An 18,613-nucleotide genomic window follows, 5' to 3' on the forward strand; every position below is an offset into this window, starting at 1 on the left:
CACTGTCTAGGTTTGTCATAGCTTGCCTTCCATGGAGCAAGTGACTTTTAAGTTCATGGTTGCAGTCATTTTGGAGTAATTTTAGAGCCCAAGAAAATAAAATATTTTCCCACATTTTCTTTGCAAGTTGTATAGTTTTTAGCTCTCTTAGTTCTATGATCCATTTTGAGGTTTTTGTATAACTGATATAAGTCTAGGTTAATTTGTTCTCAAATACTCAACCGTTCTATTACCATTTGTTGAAAAGACTGTCCTCTCTCCCACTAAATTCCCTTGACACTTTTGCACAAAATCAATTGATTGTAAGTGTGTGGGTTTATCTCTGGTCTCTTACTCTGTTTATTGATCTTTATGTCTATTTCTAAATCAATACATTTTCTTGATTACTGTGGCTTTATGTTAAATTGTGGAAACTAGGTAGGGTAACTCTATGATTTTGCTTCCTTTTTAAAAAATTTTTTGGTTCTATGTCCTTTGGGTTTATATATAAATTCTATAATCAGCTTGTCAACTTCTATACAAAAGCTTACTGAGATTTTGATAAGAGCTTGCCTTGAATCAACAGATTATTTAGGAGAGAACTGACATTCTAAAAATAGAGTTTTCCAATCTATGAAATGGTACATTTCTCCATTTATTTAGGTCTTTACAAGTTTCTCTCAGCAATGTTTCATTATTTTTCATGTACAGGTCTTAAAGTTCTTTTGTTAAATTTATTCCTAATTTTTTTACACACTGTTACGGATAAAACTATTTTTTCCAGTCTAATTTTAGAATGTTCATTCTTAACATATAGATATACAATTTATTCTTCCATGTTGTTCTTATACTGCGTGTTAAATTCACACATGATATAGCTGTTTGTTTTTGGTCGATTCCATAGGATATTTTATATACAAGATTATTTAGGAATAAGGACAGTTTTTCTACTTCCTTTCCAGTTTGGATGCCTTTTCTTTCTTTCTCTTGCCTTACTGCATTGGCTAGAACCTACAGATCAATGTTGACTAGAAGTGGTGAGAGCAAAGGGAAAGAGTATTCAGCCTTCAGCACTGTCATGTAAACTGCAGATTTTCACTGATGCCCTTTATCTAGTAGAGGAAGTTCTATTTCTTATTTATTCAGTGTTTCTACTGTGAATAGGTGTTAAATTTTGTCAAATGCATTATGTACGTCTATTGAGATAAACAAACAGGTTTTGAACTTAAAAATATTCACGTAATATATCAAATGATTTTCTGGTGTTAAATCACCCTTGCATTCCTGGAATAAACCTCCTTTGTATATAATCCTTTCTGTATGTTGCTGGATTTGGTTTGTCAATATCTTATAAAGAATTTTTACATTTATGTTCCTAAGAGATTCTGATTTATAGTTTTCACTTCTTATAATGTTTCTGCCCACTTCTGGTATCAGGGTTTTTAATACTGCCTTATAAAATGAGTTGGGAAGCACTCGCTGCTTCTTTAATATTTTTTGTATGATTTATGTTAATTTTTGCTTTTACATTTGATAAAATTCACAAGTGAATTCATAACTGCACTTTCACTTTTCTTTAAAGAATTTTAATTAATAATTTAATCTCTTTATATTAGTTCAATTTATATGTTCTCTTAGTTAAGTTTTGTAATTTGTCTTTCTAGGAATGTGCTCATTTCATTTAACTTGTCTAATTTGTTGACAAAAGTTGTTTGTAATATTTCCTTATAATTTTTTTTTAGCTCTTTGGGCTCTTCAGTGATGACCCTTCTTTCCTTCAAGATTTTGATCATTTGTGCTCTTATTTCTCAGTCTAAAGGATTATCAACTGTGCTGATTTTTCTCAATGAACCAACTTTTGAGTTCACTGATTTTTCTGTATGTTTTCCTTTTCTGTTTTACCTAATTTCCAACCTATCCTATTATTATTTCATCTCTTTTTAAAATACTTAACACTTCATGAATTTGCATGTCATCCTTGCACAGGGGCCATGTATGTTGTTAGTCTTCTCTGTATCGTTTCAATTTTAGTATATGTGCTGCCAAAGCAAGCACTCTTAAAATACACTCTTCTTCTAACTTCTTTAGGTGGAAGCTTAAATAACTGATTTTTATGGTTCTCTTCCTAATATAAGCACTTAAGGCTATGTATTTCTAAATACTTCTTATATTCTCTAAATTTTAATTTTTATCCTTGTTGATTTCTAATTTAACTGTACAGTAGTTACAGCATACGTTTTATGATTTCAACACTTTTAAACTTATTGGGACTTGCTTTACGGCCTACATGGTCTGTAGTGGAGAATGCTCCATGTGTATTTGAAAAGAAGGTATATTCTGCTGTTGTGCAGAAAATAGTGTTTGGTTTGGTTGGACTGCAGTATTCCAAGCCTTCTATATTCTTACTGATTTTCTCTCTAGTTGTACTATCAATTACTAAGATAAGAATATTAATTAAAACCTCCAACTATAACTGTAGAACTGTCCTTTTAACCTTTAAATGCTACAGGTTTTGCTTATACATTTTGAGGTTCCACTGTTATACCCACATAGCAATACTTACCTGTTGTATACTAACAACATCTGGAACAACAGTAGTGTATTACCACTAAAATGTTACTCTTTGTTTCTCATATTATTTCTTAACTTGATGTGTGTTTGACATTAATATACAGACTCCAGCTAATTTATTGCTATTGTTTGCATGGTATGTCTTTTTTTTCATCCTATATTTTCAATCTACTTGTATTTTTTAAATGTGTCTCTTGCAGAGACCATATACCTGGATTTTGCATTTTGCCCAATATGACAATCTCTGTCTTTTCTAGGGCATTTTGTTGTTGTTCAGTGCCTAAATTGTATTCAGTTCTTTACAACCCCATGAACTGCAGCATTGCCAGACTTCCCTGTCCTTCAATATCTCATGGAGCTTGCTCAAATTCACGTCCATCGAGTCCGTGATGCCATCCAACAATCTCATCCTCTGGCACCCCCTTCTCCTCCTGCCCTCCATCTTTCCCAGCATCAGGGTCTTTTCCAATGAGTCAGCTCTTCACATCAGATGGCCAAGGGATTGTAGCTTCAGCCTCAGCATCAGTCTTTCTAATGAATATTCAGGGTTGATTTCCTTCAGGACTGACTGGTTTGATTTCCTTGCAATCCAAGAGACTCTCAAGAGTTTCTAATACCACAGTTTAAAAGCATCAATTCTTCAGTGCTCAGCCTTATTTATGATCCAGCTCTCACATCCATACATGACTACTGGAAAAACCACAGCTTTGACTATATATAACTTTGTCGGCAAAGTGATGTCTCTGCTTTGTAATAATGCTGTATAGGTTTGTCCTTTCTTCTAAGGAGCAAGTGTCTTTTAATTTCATGGCTGCAGTCACCATCTGCAGTGATTTTGGAGCCCAAGAAAATAAAGCCTGTCACTGTTTCCACTGTTTCCCCATCTATTTGCCATGAAGTGATGGGACCGAATGCCATGATCTTAGCTTTTTGAATGCTGAGTTTTAAGCTAGCTTTTTTACTCTATTTCATCCACATCAGGAGGCTCTTTAGTTCCTTTTCACTTTCTGCCATTAGACTGGTATCATCTGCATATCTGAGGTTGTTGATATGCAGTTATATCTCAGCAATCTTAATTCCAGGTGGTGAGTCATCCAGCCCTGCATTTCTCATGATGTATTCTGCATATCAGTTAAATAAGCAGGGTGGCAATATACAGCCTTGACCTATTCCTTTCCCAATTTTGAACCAACCCATTGTTCCATGTCCAGTCCTAACTGTTGTTTCTTGACCTGCATACAGGTTTCTCAGGAGGCAGGTAAGATGGTCTGGTATTGTCATCTCTTTAAGAATTTTCCACAGTTTGTTGTGATCCACCCGGTCAAAGGCTTTAGTGTAATCAATGTAATCAATGAGGCAGAAGTGGTGTTTTTCTGGAATTCTTTTACTTTTTCTTTAACATCATCATATTTTACGATTTCAAATAGTTCAGCTGGAATTCCATCACCTCCACTAGCTTTGTTCATCATAATGCTTTCTAAGACCCCCCTGAATTCACACTCTAGAATGTCTGGCCCTCGGAGAATGACCACACTATCATGGTTTTCTGGGTCATTAAGACCTTTTTCGTATAGTTCTTCTGTGTATTTTTCCCACCTCTTCTTAATCTCTTCTGCTTCTGTTAGGTCTTTCCTGTTTCTGTCCTTTATTGTGTCCATCCTTGCACAAAATGTTCCCTTAGTATCTCGAAAATTTTCTTGAAGAGATCTCTAGTCTTTCAAATTCTATTGTTTTCCTCTATTTTTTTTTTTTGCATTGTTCACTGAAGAAGCCTTTCTTATCTCTCTCTGCTATTCTCTGGAACTCTGCACTCAGCTGGGTATATCGTTCCCTTTCTCCCTTGCCTTTTGCTTGTCTTCTTTCCTCAGCTGTTTGTTAAGCCTCCTCAGATAACTTTGCTTTCTTGCAGTTCTTTTCCTTTGGGATGGTTTTGGTCACTGCCTCCTGTACAATGTTACAAACATCCATCCATAGTTCTTTAGGCACTCTATCAGATTTAATCATCACTTCCACTGTATAATCATAAGTGAAAGTGAAGTCACTCAGTCGTGTCTGACTCTTTGCGACCCTGTGGACTGTAGCCTACCAGGCTCCACCAACCTTGGGATTCTCCAGGCAGGAATACTGGAGTGGGGTGCCATTTCCTTCTACAGGGGATCTTCCCTACCCAGGGATCGAACCTGGGTCTCCCGCACTGGAGGCAGATGCTTTAACCTCTGAGCCACCAGGGAAGCCTGTTGTATAATCAAAAGGTATTTGATTTAGGTCATACCTAATAACTGAGTGGTTTTCCCTACTTTTTTCAATTTGAGTCTGAATTTTGCAATAAGGAGCTCACAATCTGAGCCACAGTCAGTTCTAGGTCCTGTTTTTGCTGACTGTATGGAGCTTCTCCATCTTTGGCTCCAAAGAATATAATCAATCTGATTTCAGTATTGACCACATGGGTAGTCATCTCTTGTGTTATTATAAGAGGGTGTTTTCTATGACCAGTGCATTCTCTTGGCAAAACTGTTAGTGTTTGCCCTGCTTCATTTTGTACTCCAAGGCCAAACATGTCTGTCACTCCAGGTATCTCCTGAGTTCCTACTTTTGCATTTTCATCCCCTATGATGAAAAGGACATCTTTTCTTGGTGTTAGTTCTAGAAGGTCTTGTAGGCGTTCATAGAAACATTCAGCTTCTTCGGCATTAGTGGTTGGGGCATAGACTTGGATTACTGTGATAGCGAGTGGTTTGCCTTAGAAAGAAACTGAGATTATTCTGTCATTTTTGAGATTTTAGAATATTCAAATTTAATGTTTTAATAATTATTGATAAGTGGATTTATGTCTGCCATTTCACTACTTATTTTCCAAGTCCTGGGTCTTTTATTTCTTTGCTGCTTTACTGCCTTCTAGTCTTTTTAAAAATGCATTTTTTAGGACAGTATTTTAATTCCTCTGCTGATATTTTAGCAATAGCTTTCAAGTTATTGTTTTCATGACTACTTTAGGAATTACAATATGCTTCTTTTTCTTACCATAGTTTACTTCAGATTGATACTGACATAATCCTGGTAATACACAAAAACTCAAGATTTTCTCTTTGTCCTGATCTTAGTCAGCTTGCCTGTGATGTATGTAGATGTGAATCTTTTTTTTTTTTCTTTCTTGGGATTTTTTTGAGCATCTTGGGCCTGCTAATGTTTTTCATCAAATATGGGAATTTTTTCAGTAATTTCTTCAAATATTTTGTTGATCCTTTTCACTTTTTCTCTAGAATTTCTAGTAAACATAAGTTGGTAGACTTAATATTGTTCCACAAATCTCTGAAGCTCTGTAAAATTGTCTTTTATTGGCTTCATCTGTCCTTTAAAATTATTTTGATCTATCTTCAAAGCCCATTGATATTTTTCTGCAATCTCACATGTACTGTTGAGTCCATCTAGAGAATTATTCATTTCACTTGTTATTTATTGTTTCAGTCCTGGAATATTCATCTGGGTTTTTTTTAGGAGTTTTGAGTTTTTTGATTTTTGCCTTTTCTGTTTTTTGAGCTTCTATTTCTCTGCTGAAATTACCTGTTTACTGAAACATTGTTACACTTTTCTTTAATAACTTTAACATATTTATAACAGTTGCTTTGAAGACTTTGCTGTGTTCAAAATTGGAATCCTCTCAGAACCAGTTTCTTTTGAATGTTACTCTTCCTAAGTATAGATTTTATTTTACTTTCCTGTTTTTACATATCTCAAAATTTTTGGGTGAAAGAGACTTTTTGGATAATATAGAAACTCTGGATTCTATTTTTCTACAAGGTTTTGTTTTTGTTTTTTGCATGTTGAAATCGTAAGCTCTGTTTTCACCTATGGTGTGTACTGTCTCTTTCCAGTTTCTGTTTTAGCCTGGTTTCCTAGTAGTTACCATGTATCTGCAAAGCTTCAGTTCAGTTCAGTCGCCCAGTCGTGTCCGACTCTTTGCGACCCCATGAATCACAGCACGCCAGGCCTCCCTGTCCATCACCAACTCCCAGAGCCCATCCAAAGCCATGTCCATCGAGTCAGTGATGCCATCCAACCATCTCACCCTCTGTCGTCCCCTTCTCCTCCTGCCCTCAATCTTTCCCAGCATCAGGGTCTTTTCAAATGAGTCAGCTCTTCGCATCAGGTGACCAAAGTATTGGTGTTTCAGCTTCAGCATCAGTCCTTCCAATGAACACCCAGGACTGATCTCCTTTAGGATGGACTGGTTGGCTCTCCTTGCAGTCCAAGGGACTCTCAAGAGTCTTCTCCAACAACGCAGTTCAAAAGCATCAATTCTTCGGCGCTCAGCTTTCTTTATAATCCAACTCTCACATCTATACATAACCACTGGAAAAACCATAGCCTTGACTAGATGGACCTTTGTTGGCAAAGTAATGTCTCTGCTTTTTAATATGCTATCTAGGTTGATCATAACTTTTCTTCCAAGGAGTAAGCATCTTTTAATTTCATGGCTGCAATCACCATCTGCAGTGATTTGGAGCCCAGAAAAAAAAAAGTCAGACATTGTTTCCACTGTTTCCCCATCTATTTCCCATGAAGTGATGGGACCAGATGCCATGATCTTAGTTTTCTGAAGGTTGAGCTTTAAGCAAACTTTTTCTCTCTCCTCTTTCACTTTCATCAAGAGGCTCTTTAGTTCTTCACTTTTTGCCATAAGGGTGGTGTCATCTGCATATCTAAGGTTATTGATATTTCTCTCAGCAATCTTGATTCCAGCTTGTGCTTCCTCCAGCCCAGCGTTTCTCATGATGTACTCTGCATTTAAGTTAAATAAACAGGGTGACAATATACAGCCTTGACGTACTCCTTTTCCTCTTTGGAACCAGTCTGTTGTTCCATGTCCAGTTCTATTGTGATAAACTGCAAAGCTTAGTGATAAGCAAATGATTTCAGCAGGCATTACACTCAACACCTTAAACTTATAAGACGTCTACCTTCTTCTGATCAAGTAATTTGGGGAGGGATGGGTGGTACAGTGTATTTAATGTTGCAGGCAGTTCTATTTCACACTTTTAACTCTTTTCTGGGTTCTCTTGAGTCTCACTTGCACCTGAGTGTAATTTCTTGGTCAACCAAGGATATATAGAGAATTTCTTTCAACTCTTCCATGGCTCTTTCATTTCCAATATCTACCTGTTAAGTTACTCTTTTGTATACCACTTGCTCCAACTAGGACTGCAACCTTGAATCAGTTATTGATTTTTGCCATTTTTCTCCCTACCAGGTTTGGCACATTTACTTGAAAAAGTGACGAATGCTCACCCTCTTGCCCAAAATCAAGTCCAGAAAATCTACTACTTTTGGTGGCATTTTCAATCTCATAAAACTATAGTTCTTGCCATTCAAACTAGCAGAGAGAGAGGAGAGAGAACAGGAACACCTTTGGGCAAAGGTTTCACAAATTCCGGCTGTTAGTTCCCAGAGTTCTAAGTTTTACAAGAATATACAATTTCCAATGTGTTTTCTGCCTTTAGTCAATTTCCAGAGTTGTGAAAAGGGTTTTTATCTTGACTGATTTGTCCAATTTTATCACAGAGATAATCTCTGTTTTTTTTACAGAGATGACTTGAAACCTTTTTATGCAGCCAAAGTCAGAAATTGTCTAGGGTAAGCTTTTATACTTAAAAATGTGTGTATATACAAACTAACTACCATTAATATTCATTGCTTTACAGGTTTGAGCATTATACAGTTTGAGCATTAAGATACTGATGAAATTAAGATATTGATTAAATTAAGATATTGATGAAATTAAGACTTTCATACAATACTATATTGTTACTGAAAAGGAAATTATCAAAAACAATATGTATTTCATAACTTGAAAACATGGATATTTCATATTATGACATGGCTCGGTTCATAGTATACTGAATAAAAAGAGTTAACTAAAAAGCACATCAAGTATGAGCATAGCTTCCCAGGTGGCTCAGAGGTAAAGAATCTGCCTGCCAAGCAGAAGATGTGACTTCAATCCCTGGGTTGGGAAGATTGCCTGGAGAAGGAAATGGCAACCCACTCCAGTATTCTTGCCTGGGAAATCCCATGAACAGCAGAGCCTGTTGGGTTATAGTCTATGAGGTCACAAAAAGTCAGACACAACCGAAGTGACTTAGTGTACACATGCACACATACACAAAAAATATAAATAGATGACAAGAAAATGAAATAACATGCTTATAAGATTAGGAGTATCATACTGGAATAGTAGGTAGGATTACAAGCTATATTTCCCATCTGCATTTAAGAAAGATTTCCAAGATCTCTACTCAAATATGCATTATGTTTGTAATACTAAAAAAGTGTATTTTTAAAGATATAAAAGGGTCTCTATATATCACTTAACCCCAAATCACAAACTCAAAGGTGTTTCACAACTTAGGAAGATAAGCAAAGTAATTTATATGAATATAGTAATTCATTATTTTAGAATACTTAAATACTATAGTTAAAATAGTTAATATCATACACAAAAGAGATTTTATTACCTTTTTGTTTTTCTGGGTATAACCAGCAGGTTTTTAGCAATATTGCAAGGTTGGTACATACCATACTGAGGAAGCTACTAAAAGTGGTAAAACTTATTCACATATCCAATTTCCAACATATCCATTTAAAATCTAATTTTACCACTACATGGCAATATCAGAATTATTTAACCATTATTTTGCTATGTATCATCATCAAATTACCACAGTACTATTTTCTTAAAATTTTTATTTCAATGATCAATTTCACTCTTTTAAAGACTTACCTTAGCTGCATGATATGTACTAGCTTCAAGTATATCTTCTTTTTTAGCTTCTTTGGCAAGCAGGTTAAATCGACTTAACATTGCAGCCTTACAAAGCCGACTTGCCATTGACACACCACTTTTAAATGGGGAACTAAAGTAGAAAAGAATGAAACAATCATTAATCATTATTTAATGATTTATGTTAGCACTTACAGGGATTAAAATCAATACAAAATGTATATTTATCTCAATTATGCACAGAGAAGATAGTGAAATTTTCTATATAAAATTATTCTGAATATTAACTGTTTTCTGAAGCTAATTTCTTTTATAAAATTAGTGTATGTTATCAGAATATTACATTAAGAATTAAAGCAAAAGATGGATATTTGGAACATTTCTACTGTTTGAGGCAAAATTAATCTATAGTGATACAAATTAAGATAGTGGTTCTACCAGGGATTGACTAAATGAGGGAATAGAAATCTTTTTTGAGATGAAGAAAGCATCCTGAATTTTGACTGGGGTAATGGTTACACAGGTGTGTATATATACATACACAAATATATATGTGTGTGTGTATATGTAAACTCATGAAATTATACATTTTAATGTACAATTTGACTCCTTAAAAAAGTAAAATATATGTACTCCATCACCCTTCATATATATATATGTGCATATGTGTACACATGTAAATATATATTTTTCTATGTTTCTAATAAAAATAGGTTCACATATTATAGCTTTATTGCTTCTGTAACTCTTTCCCTTCATTATATATTCTCATTAGTTGTTTTTGTGATAGACTGCAAAAACTGCCAAAATCCTTTATTCTTGTTTGTATGCTCTTTACAATATAATTTTTCAGATTCTTCCATCAACAACTACAGCTTATTCTTCCTCCCCTTGAATTTGGACTGGCCTTGTAACTTGTTTTGGTCAATAAAATACTCTGTGCCAGTTGCAAGCCTGGGCTGCAAGCAGTTTGTTTCTATGCCTTGGCACTCCTTCCTCTACCATATGAACCTGCTGAGATTGATCCACTAGAAGATGAGAGCCCAGCTGTCCCTCTAAGATCAGCTAAGCTGCCTTACAGTTGACCTACAGCTGACCCCACACACATGGGAGAGCTTGACCAAATCTAGCTCAGCTGACCTAAGGACTTGGGAGCAGTAAAAAGTGGTTGGTGTTTTAAGCCTCTAAAACAATAGTATATGCAGCAATAGTTAACACACACTCTTGTTAACAAAATGTACTAATCTCTATATATTAATTTTCCACCATGATACGTTTTTTTGTGGTGTTTTTTCAGATGATTCTCTTGGATTTTTCAGGTATAAAATGATATCAAATGGAAACAGTCATTTTACCTCCTCCTTTCCAATATTATGTGTCTCTCCTTTCTTTTGTTAAATGCATTAAACAACATCTTAAATAACAACAATAACAGTAAACAATAATGTCCTATTTTGGATGCTAGTAGAAATGACTCTGAGATTTCATCATGAATCATGATGACACTTTTGGACAAATAAGAGATACATTTTATTCTTAACAAAAATCTCTATTACTTTCTTATTGGGTATCTTTTATCAAGAATAGTTGTAGAGCTATACTGTATGTCTTCTTGGAATTTATAAAGATGAAATATGGTGTTTTCCCCTACATCAATTAATATAACAAATTTATTAATAAGAGTTTCTAATTTGGTATTTTTATTATGTTATTTTCTTTACAGTTCTAGAAAAATTTCCACTTAGTACTGCATAAAATATATTATTTTAAGGTTCTGTTTCCTAATATTTTATTTAGCAATTTTGCTTGGATATAAAAGTGAGTTTGGTCTATAACTTTTGGGGGTGGGCGTGAAATCTTCCATCAAGCTTAAGCACCAATGATATAGGGCTTCCCAGGTGGCTCAGCAGTAAAGAATCTGCCTGACAATGCGAGAGATGCAGGAGATGTGGGTTCAATCCCTGGGTCAATAAGATCCCCTAGAGAAGGAAATGGCAACCCAGTCCAGTATTCTTGCCTGAAAAACACCATGGATAGGAGCCTGGTGGGTTACATTTCATGGGGTCACAAAGAGTCAGATATGACTGAGCATGCATACACGATCAATGATGCCTCAGAAAAGCATTTGAATCTTTTCCATCTTTTCAGATAGCATTGGAAGTTTCTGCTATTTAAAGGTTTATAACATTCCTCTGAACCACCTCAGAATGTTGCTTTCTTTGAAAAAGAGGTAGGGCATCTTCTTGGTAGCTTTCTCAAGAAAATAATGTAAGATTTTCTCCTCTTGTGTACCAATTTTAGAAATAACTTTTCCTCGAAATGTATGCATTTCACCCATATTTTCAAATATATTTGCATGGTGATCAGTGAAGTTTCCTATAATTTCTTTAAATTTTCTCTGTGATAACTCCTTCATCATTATTTTATATGAGATTAGACAGTGCTTTTTTCCCTCCCACAGAATCAGTTTTTATGATCATTTTTAACTTCATCTGTTCTCTATTTTACATTTCTAGTATTATAAAAATTTTCACTCTATTTTATTTGTTGATATAAACATCCAAATAACTGGCTTTTCCATTCAGCTTTGCTTTAGCTATATAACTTAAAGTTCTGAAATGCAATGTATTAAACATCCTGTTTTCTAAATATGTTATGGTTTCATTTTATATTCCCTCTCTGAGTCAAAAGTTAGAGAACTTCTTTTGCCCAATGAAAGGAGTTTCTAAGTATTCTGACTTTATGTGATTTACACTTTTATTGCATCACAATCAGAGAATACTGTCTACATCACTTATACTTTTCAGAATTTGAGACATTCTTTGTGGCCTAACGTATGGTCAATTTTTGTTAATGTTCTGCAGGTTCCTGAAAAGCATGTATATTTTATATTTTTATGGTGTAGAATTTTAAAGATTAATAGATTAATTATAGATTAATCAAATCTATAATATTGACTGATATATTCTTATTATTCTGTCTATTCAATCTACCACTAACTGAAAGAGGTGAATTATTGCCTCCACTAAATAATAGTATATTTCTATTTATCATCTTATTGTAATTTCTACTTTATGAATGTTGACACGTCATGTTATTTGTTGCACAATTACTCAGAACTGTTCTTCCTTGTGGATTATATTGCTAAAGTGCTTTTTGCCTTATGTAATACTTTGGGGTTGAATAACTAGATCATATCTGTTTTCTCTGTGTTTGCAATCACCTAGCAAGCATTTGGCTATAAAAAATGAGTTAAGCTCATTTTACATTAATTTCAATTTTGTTTTAAAAGTATGTTTTCAGTAAACTGTTTTCAGTGTCTTTCATAGAAGATCTGCTTTGTTTGTATGTTATTAACAGAGATACACTTCTTTATGCTGATTCAAAGCATAAACAGTATAATTTATACTAGTTAAAATAGTCAATAGTTCATACTTGACTGAAGAAACATTTGTATGGGATCTTAATTTAAATCCGTTTCTCACAAAGAAAGCAAATTTAGGCACTTAAACTTTTAACATTATTCATTAGTCCATTATAAATGTATGTTCACATAAAAGAAGGATTTTAGTTTTACTTGATAATCAATGTTAGGGATATTACAAAGGTATATGTAAAAGGCATAATGTATTATGGAGAAGAACAAAGGCTTTAGAAATAAAATACCCAGATCAGAATCCTAGCTGTTTAACTTAATAGCTGGGTGATTTTAAGAAAGATATTTAACCTAGCTTGAATCTCAGTCTCTTTATCTGTAAAAAGAAAAAACAAAAACCAAAAACCAGGAAAACAGGGTTTTTCCAAGAAATCAGTATAGGACTGTACAATAGTTCTCACACTCAAGTGTACATAAATAATATTTGGGAAAGTTGTCAAAAATACAGATTTCTGAGCCCTAAATTCAGATATTCAGATTCAGTGGGAAAAGCCAATTTTTAAAACAAATACATTACATAATTCTAATGATAATGATCACTAGAGAAATAAAAGTTCTGGAAACTGACTTCAAATGCTGGTTCCACCACTTACTAAGTAACTTCAATAAGTTACATAACCTCTCTAGGCCTGTCTTCTCATTAGGAAAAAAAAGCTTTAAAATTAGTATAATGTCTGCAACATGGAGAAGGCAATGGCACCCCACTCCAGTACTCTTGCATGGAAAAAATCCCATGGATGGAGGAGCCTGGTGGGCTACAGTCCATGGGGTCGCACAGAGTCAGACACAACTGAGCGGCTTCACTTTCACTTTTCACTTTCATGCACTGGAGAAGGAAATGGTAACCCACTCCAGTGTTCTTGCCTGGAGAATCCCAGGGACGGGGGAGACTGGTGGGCTGTCGTCTATGGGGTCGCACAGAGTCTGACATGACTGAAGCCACTTAGCAGCAGCAGCTGCAACATCAGATCAGATCAGATCAGTCGCTCAGTCGTGTCCGACTCTTTGCGACCCCATGAATTGCAGTACACCAGGCCTCCCTGTCCATTATCAACTCCCAGAGTTCACTCAGACTCACGTCCATCGAGTCAGTGATGCCATCTAGCCATCTCATCCTCTGTTGTCCCCTTCTCCTCTTGCCCCCAATCCCTCCCAGCATCAGAGTCTTTTCCAATGAGTCAACTCTTCGCATGAGGTGGCCAAAGTACTGGAGTTTCAGCTTTAGCATCATTCCTTCCAAAGAAATCCCAGGGCTGATCTCCTTTAGAATGGACTGGTTGGATCTCCTTGCAGTCCAAGGGACTCTCAAGAGTCTTCTCCAACACCACGGTTCAAAAGCATCAATTGTCACACCCAATAACTATTTTAATCATTATTCAGAATTCAAAAAACTGTATTCAAAAATGTTAAAATAGTTTTTATAAATTGTACTAAAATACATTCTTTCACTTAAGTAATATGTGATATTTGAAGAAATTAGTAATGCTAACCTTTCCGTGATCTTTCCACTTAGGCCATCCACAATCTCCAAAGAAATGTCCCCTTGTGCCCAATTCAGACTCAGGAATTTATATTCCAAGTTTGTTTGAAATGGATATGCAGAAGGTACTAAACTAATATGAGGTCTGTTGACCAAGTAAAACATTGGAAGTTTGGAAGTGAGCGCATCATCAACACGTTGCTTTATAGCAATTTCTAAGCCTCTAGTATCACTGCAATTCCCATCACCTAGAAAGCAAAAAAAAAAACAAAAAAAACAATACATACTCAAACAAAACAAATATAAGTCAACAGAAACAGATGCTGAAGTATGTAATGCAGGCATACCTCACTTTATTACACTTTGCTTTACTGCACTTCAGAGATACATATCAAAAGTCTGGCAACCCATGTTGTCAGATGACGTTTAGCCTTTTTTTTTTTTTTTAGCAATAAAGCAGTTTTTTAATTACGGTATACTTAACAGACTACAGTATAGTTTAAACACAACTTTTATATAAACTGGGAAACCAAAATATTCGTGTGACTCACTTTATTGTGATATTCATTTTATTGTGGTGGTCTGGAACTGAACCCACACTATCTTTGAGGTATGCCCATAGAAACTGAAGCTGCATTAATAAAAACAGTGTCTAAATCAAAGAATACAGCATTATTACAGAACTATACAGTGCTCATACCATATCTGAAACACTGTATTTAGTCTAAGGCATTACATTTTGACACTATCACCTACATATTACAGAACATCTGGAGAAAACAAATCATATGTAACACAAGTGATGGCTAGGTAGGAAAATACATAAAGGAAAAAGCATCTTGTCTTTTTTTTTTTTTTGACTTTACAATATTGTACTGGTTTTGCTATACATCAACATGAATCTGCCACAGGTGTACACGTGCTCCCCGTCCTGAACCCCCCTCCCACCTCCCTCCCCGTATCATCCCTCTGGATCATCCCAGAGTGCACCAGCCCCAAGCATCCTGTATCCTGCATCGAACCTGGACTGGCGATTTGTTTCTTATATGATATTATACATGTTTCAATGCCATTCTCCCAAATCATCCCCCCCCCCCCCACAGAGTCCAAAAGACTGTTCTATATATCTGTGTCTCTTTTGCTGTCTCTCATACAGGGTTACAGTAAACTAACTAACACATATATATGGTCTTTTTATTTTCTATTAAAATAATAGTGCCTTTTAAAAAAGCAAGCTTAAGATTTTTTTCTTAAAAAAGGAAAGAATATTACCACAGACAAAATGAGTATCTGAAAACATCTAAAGTATGAAATTAGTCTCTGAAAACTTTTTGAAAGTAAAATGAAGTCTTCAAATATAATTCTCTTTCCACCTGTAACGGATCTATTATTGATAAAAAAAACTTACATTTTTAAGAATCAAAATAAAGAACTGCAAAAGATTTCATAAGACAAGAGAAAAAGGGACAAGGTCATTATCATCAAATAATCGAGATTTAATCTGTATTGTCATTTAGTTCAAAGTGAAAGGGAAGCAAATTTCAATCCTAAAGAGTAATTTTTAAAATCAATTGGAGCACCCAATTAATGGAACAGATTGTCATTAAATCCCACATTACTGGATCCTTTTAAACTAGAGTTAGATAATCAGAAATGGCATAAAAAGAATTTATATAATAATGAGAAGCTTAAGTTCAATAACTCTTAAGATTCATTTAACTGTACATATCACACTTTTAAATACAGCAAGTATTTCTCAATGAGCCATTCATATCATCTATATCAGAATCACTGGTGGTGCCCTTTTAAAATGTATATTCCTGGGGCTATCCCCCAGAGAGAGAGTAGAGATCTTAAGAGGCTGAGAAATCTGCATTTTAAACAAACATTAAAATCTGTTTCGGCTTTCTCAGACAGAACACCAGTTAATTAACTCTAGATATGTCCCATAAAGACGCAAAGAAGAGAGATCAGGAGAAATTTTACAAAGTATTATAGTATTTTTATTGCTTCCTGGTGTTCCCATTCTCATGTACAAGATGGTAGTCAAATTATGAGATCTAATTGTTAAGCCCCAGTCCAAACCACTAAATACTACATAATTTCAAAATAATCTATTTGAGTCCATCCTTTTAAGAGACTAAAATATTTTGAAGTTATGTTATACAAATGACAGACTGTAAAATATCTTTCTTCACAAGAGTCAAAGCCTTGCATTTCAAAGTTGTGACTCTAGAGAATGTATAGACATTTATTAGACATTCTGTAGACATTTATCAAGAAAATAGCCTTTCTTAAGAAGATTGAGAAAAAATTGAAGTGTCTGAGAGAATTTTTTGGCTAAAGAAAACAGAATAATTCTGGTATCCAATTTAAATTTAAGAAATAAATCATCTATAAGAATATATATTTGGAAAAAAAAGAAGTAACTTCAAAGAGGTACTCTCATATATTGCTAGTGAGAATATAATTTGGAGAGTAACTTGGCAATAATTTTCAAAACTGGAAATTCATGTATTTCTGACCTGCAATTCTACTTCTAGGAATTCATTTTACATTTACATATATTTTACTTTTGTGTCAATGACAAACATGAAAAGGTCAAGGTTCACTGTAGCATTTGGTAGCTGCAAAAGATTAGAAACAATCTAAAGTTCTATCAATCCACAACTGGTTAAATAAATTATAGTATGTTTATACAAAGAAATACCATAAGAGAGTTATGAATAATAATGAAAAAAGTCTTCATAGGGAAAAATTTCCAAGATACATTATTAAATGTAAAGAGTAGGATGCAGAAAAGTGTGAACTGTATTATCTCATTGGTGTAAAATTTTAAAAAAGTATAAACATAAACCATCTTTAGAAAGGAAACAAGAAACAAATTATGAGCTAAAGTTTTTATGTGAACAATCATTACCAAAAATTAACAGTAAACAAAGAAGAGTCAAGTAATGGAATTTAAATTGTTTCCCAAGGGTAATTAAAGCTTTGTAACTCTCAGGGCTTTGCGAAAACTACAAAACTGAGTGTCCAAAATGTCTGTTGAGGAGATAATACCTGAAAACCCATTCAAATATAAATACCAAAGGAAGAAGTTAATTATCAGTTCATGTCATTTATTTTGTATTCTGTTTACTTCCTACTTACTTCACAAACCAGAAGAATCCAATTCATAACCAAATATATTTTTAAAAGTATAAAAGTAGCAAAGAACCAAAATGGGCATTTAATATTTTTTATTTCAGGAATAACTAAATATAAGCTTACCTGAGAAGTTCAAAAAAGCACCTTCTTCTAAAAGAAAGAGAAACATTGGATATTGTGCAAACAAAAGCATATGTTCAAGCCAGAATACATATAATTGCCTAACTTAAAATATTCTTAGACTTCTCACAAGATCATAAAAGTCATATTATACTAAGTGTGATTACAAGTTACCATGAAATGAAAACCTCAACAATAATGGATCTGAATTTTACCTTAAGTAAAGCTTCATGCATGCAAAATTTGATTTTACACTGATAAATAAAGTGTAATTACTTAGTGAAAGAGGCCAAGAGGTACTGAAATCTCACTCACCAACAAGAATACTATTGATATAAACTGGCTGTATAAAGTGACTGAGCAATGCTCCCTGTACACCAAGCACTTCCCATCTTGTCAACTTGTCACTTGAGGACATACTGCTTATTCTATTAACAACATCTGCAGGACAGTAGACAGTCAGATAAATTTTGCCTTCAACAGCCACATGGAGACTTAGTTCTTCATTGGCTTCAAATGCAGATATAGAACGTGGATTAAGACGCCTAGAGAAAGAAAAGAAAGTTTCTTCCTTTAAAAATCAAAGCCAACAAAGTAAAATCTGCATATACCTAAGAATTGTAACTTGCCAGTTACACTTAATTTCAGTAACAGAAATAGAGGCAAACCCAAAGCAAGCCAGGATGGGATGACTTTGTTCCACAAGATTAAAACCAAGTGGAAATTAACCCTATTTAGAGCTCCCACAAGGATAAATTTCATATTATTGCCATTTTTATGTCCCTTAAAATCAAATAAAAATCTGATTATTGCCCCATCATAATTTTTGAGTTATTTCCTTTCTCCAAATGAAAATTTTTTAATAATGACAAAACTAGAGAATGAAAAAAGAAAACCGACAATTTATATTTAAGATTGACTTCCAATAAAATATAAAAAAACAGTAAAAATCTAAAATTATTTTTCTTGAGGTTTCTCTACAGGAACACTCACCCTTGTTTTCAAAGGTGTTACTGGAAGGCTTTTAAACAAACTATAAACCATGATTATTTCTAGATGGTCAGACTTAAAGTAAATTTTACTTTCTTTTTGTGTCTGTGTT

General features: G+C 34.3%; 1 protein-coding gene, 1 non-coding gene and 1 pseudogene across 6 annotated transcripts in view; all 3 read right to left on the reverse strand.

Annotated features, from left to right (window-relative positions):
* Positions 1 to 18,613, reverse strand: part of ADAD1 (adenosine deaminase domain containing 1) — a 78,143-nt gene that overhangs the window by 29,167 nt on the left and 30,363 nt on the right. For 3 of the 5 annotated variants that reach the window (XM_055549884.1, XM_055549885.1, XM_055549881.1), the window contains 4 exons: positions 17,827 to 18,056; positions 14,255 to 14,492; positions 9,329 to 9,461; positions 8,460 to 8,648 (listed from right to left, as the gene is read on the reverse strand). In XM_055549884.1, coding sequence (XP_055405859.1) covers positions 8,475 to 8,648; positions 9,329 to 9,461; positions 14,255 to 14,492; positions 17,827 to 18,056 — 775 coding nt within the window. In that variant the 3' untranslated portion in view covers positions 8,460 to 8,474. Of the gene's footprint in view, positions 1 to 8,459; positions 8,649 to 9,328; positions 9,462 to 14,254; positions 14,493 to 17,826; positions 18,057 to 18,613 lie in introns of those variants that run through there. The other 2 variants (XM_055549883.1, XM_055549882.1) reach the window with 1 other exon arrangement.
* LOC129630473 (uncharacterized) lies at positions 1,921 to 2,034 on the reverse strand (annotated as a pseudogene).
* On the reverse strand, positions 4,710 to 4,781 carry TRNAW-CCA (transfer RNA tryptophan (anticodon CCA)). The gene has a single exon. It is a non-coding gene; the product is annotated as a tRNA-Trp (tRNA).

The sequence above is a fragment of the Bubalus kerabau genome, chromosome 16 (genome assembly GCF_029407905.1).
Source record: "Bubalus kerabau isolate K-KA32 ecotype Philippines breed swamp buffalo chromosome 16, PCC_UOA_SB_1v2, whole genome shotgun sequence".
NCBI classification, from domain to species: Eukaryota; Metazoa; Chordata; class Mammalia; order Artiodactyla; family Bovidae; genus Bubalus; species Bubalus kerabau.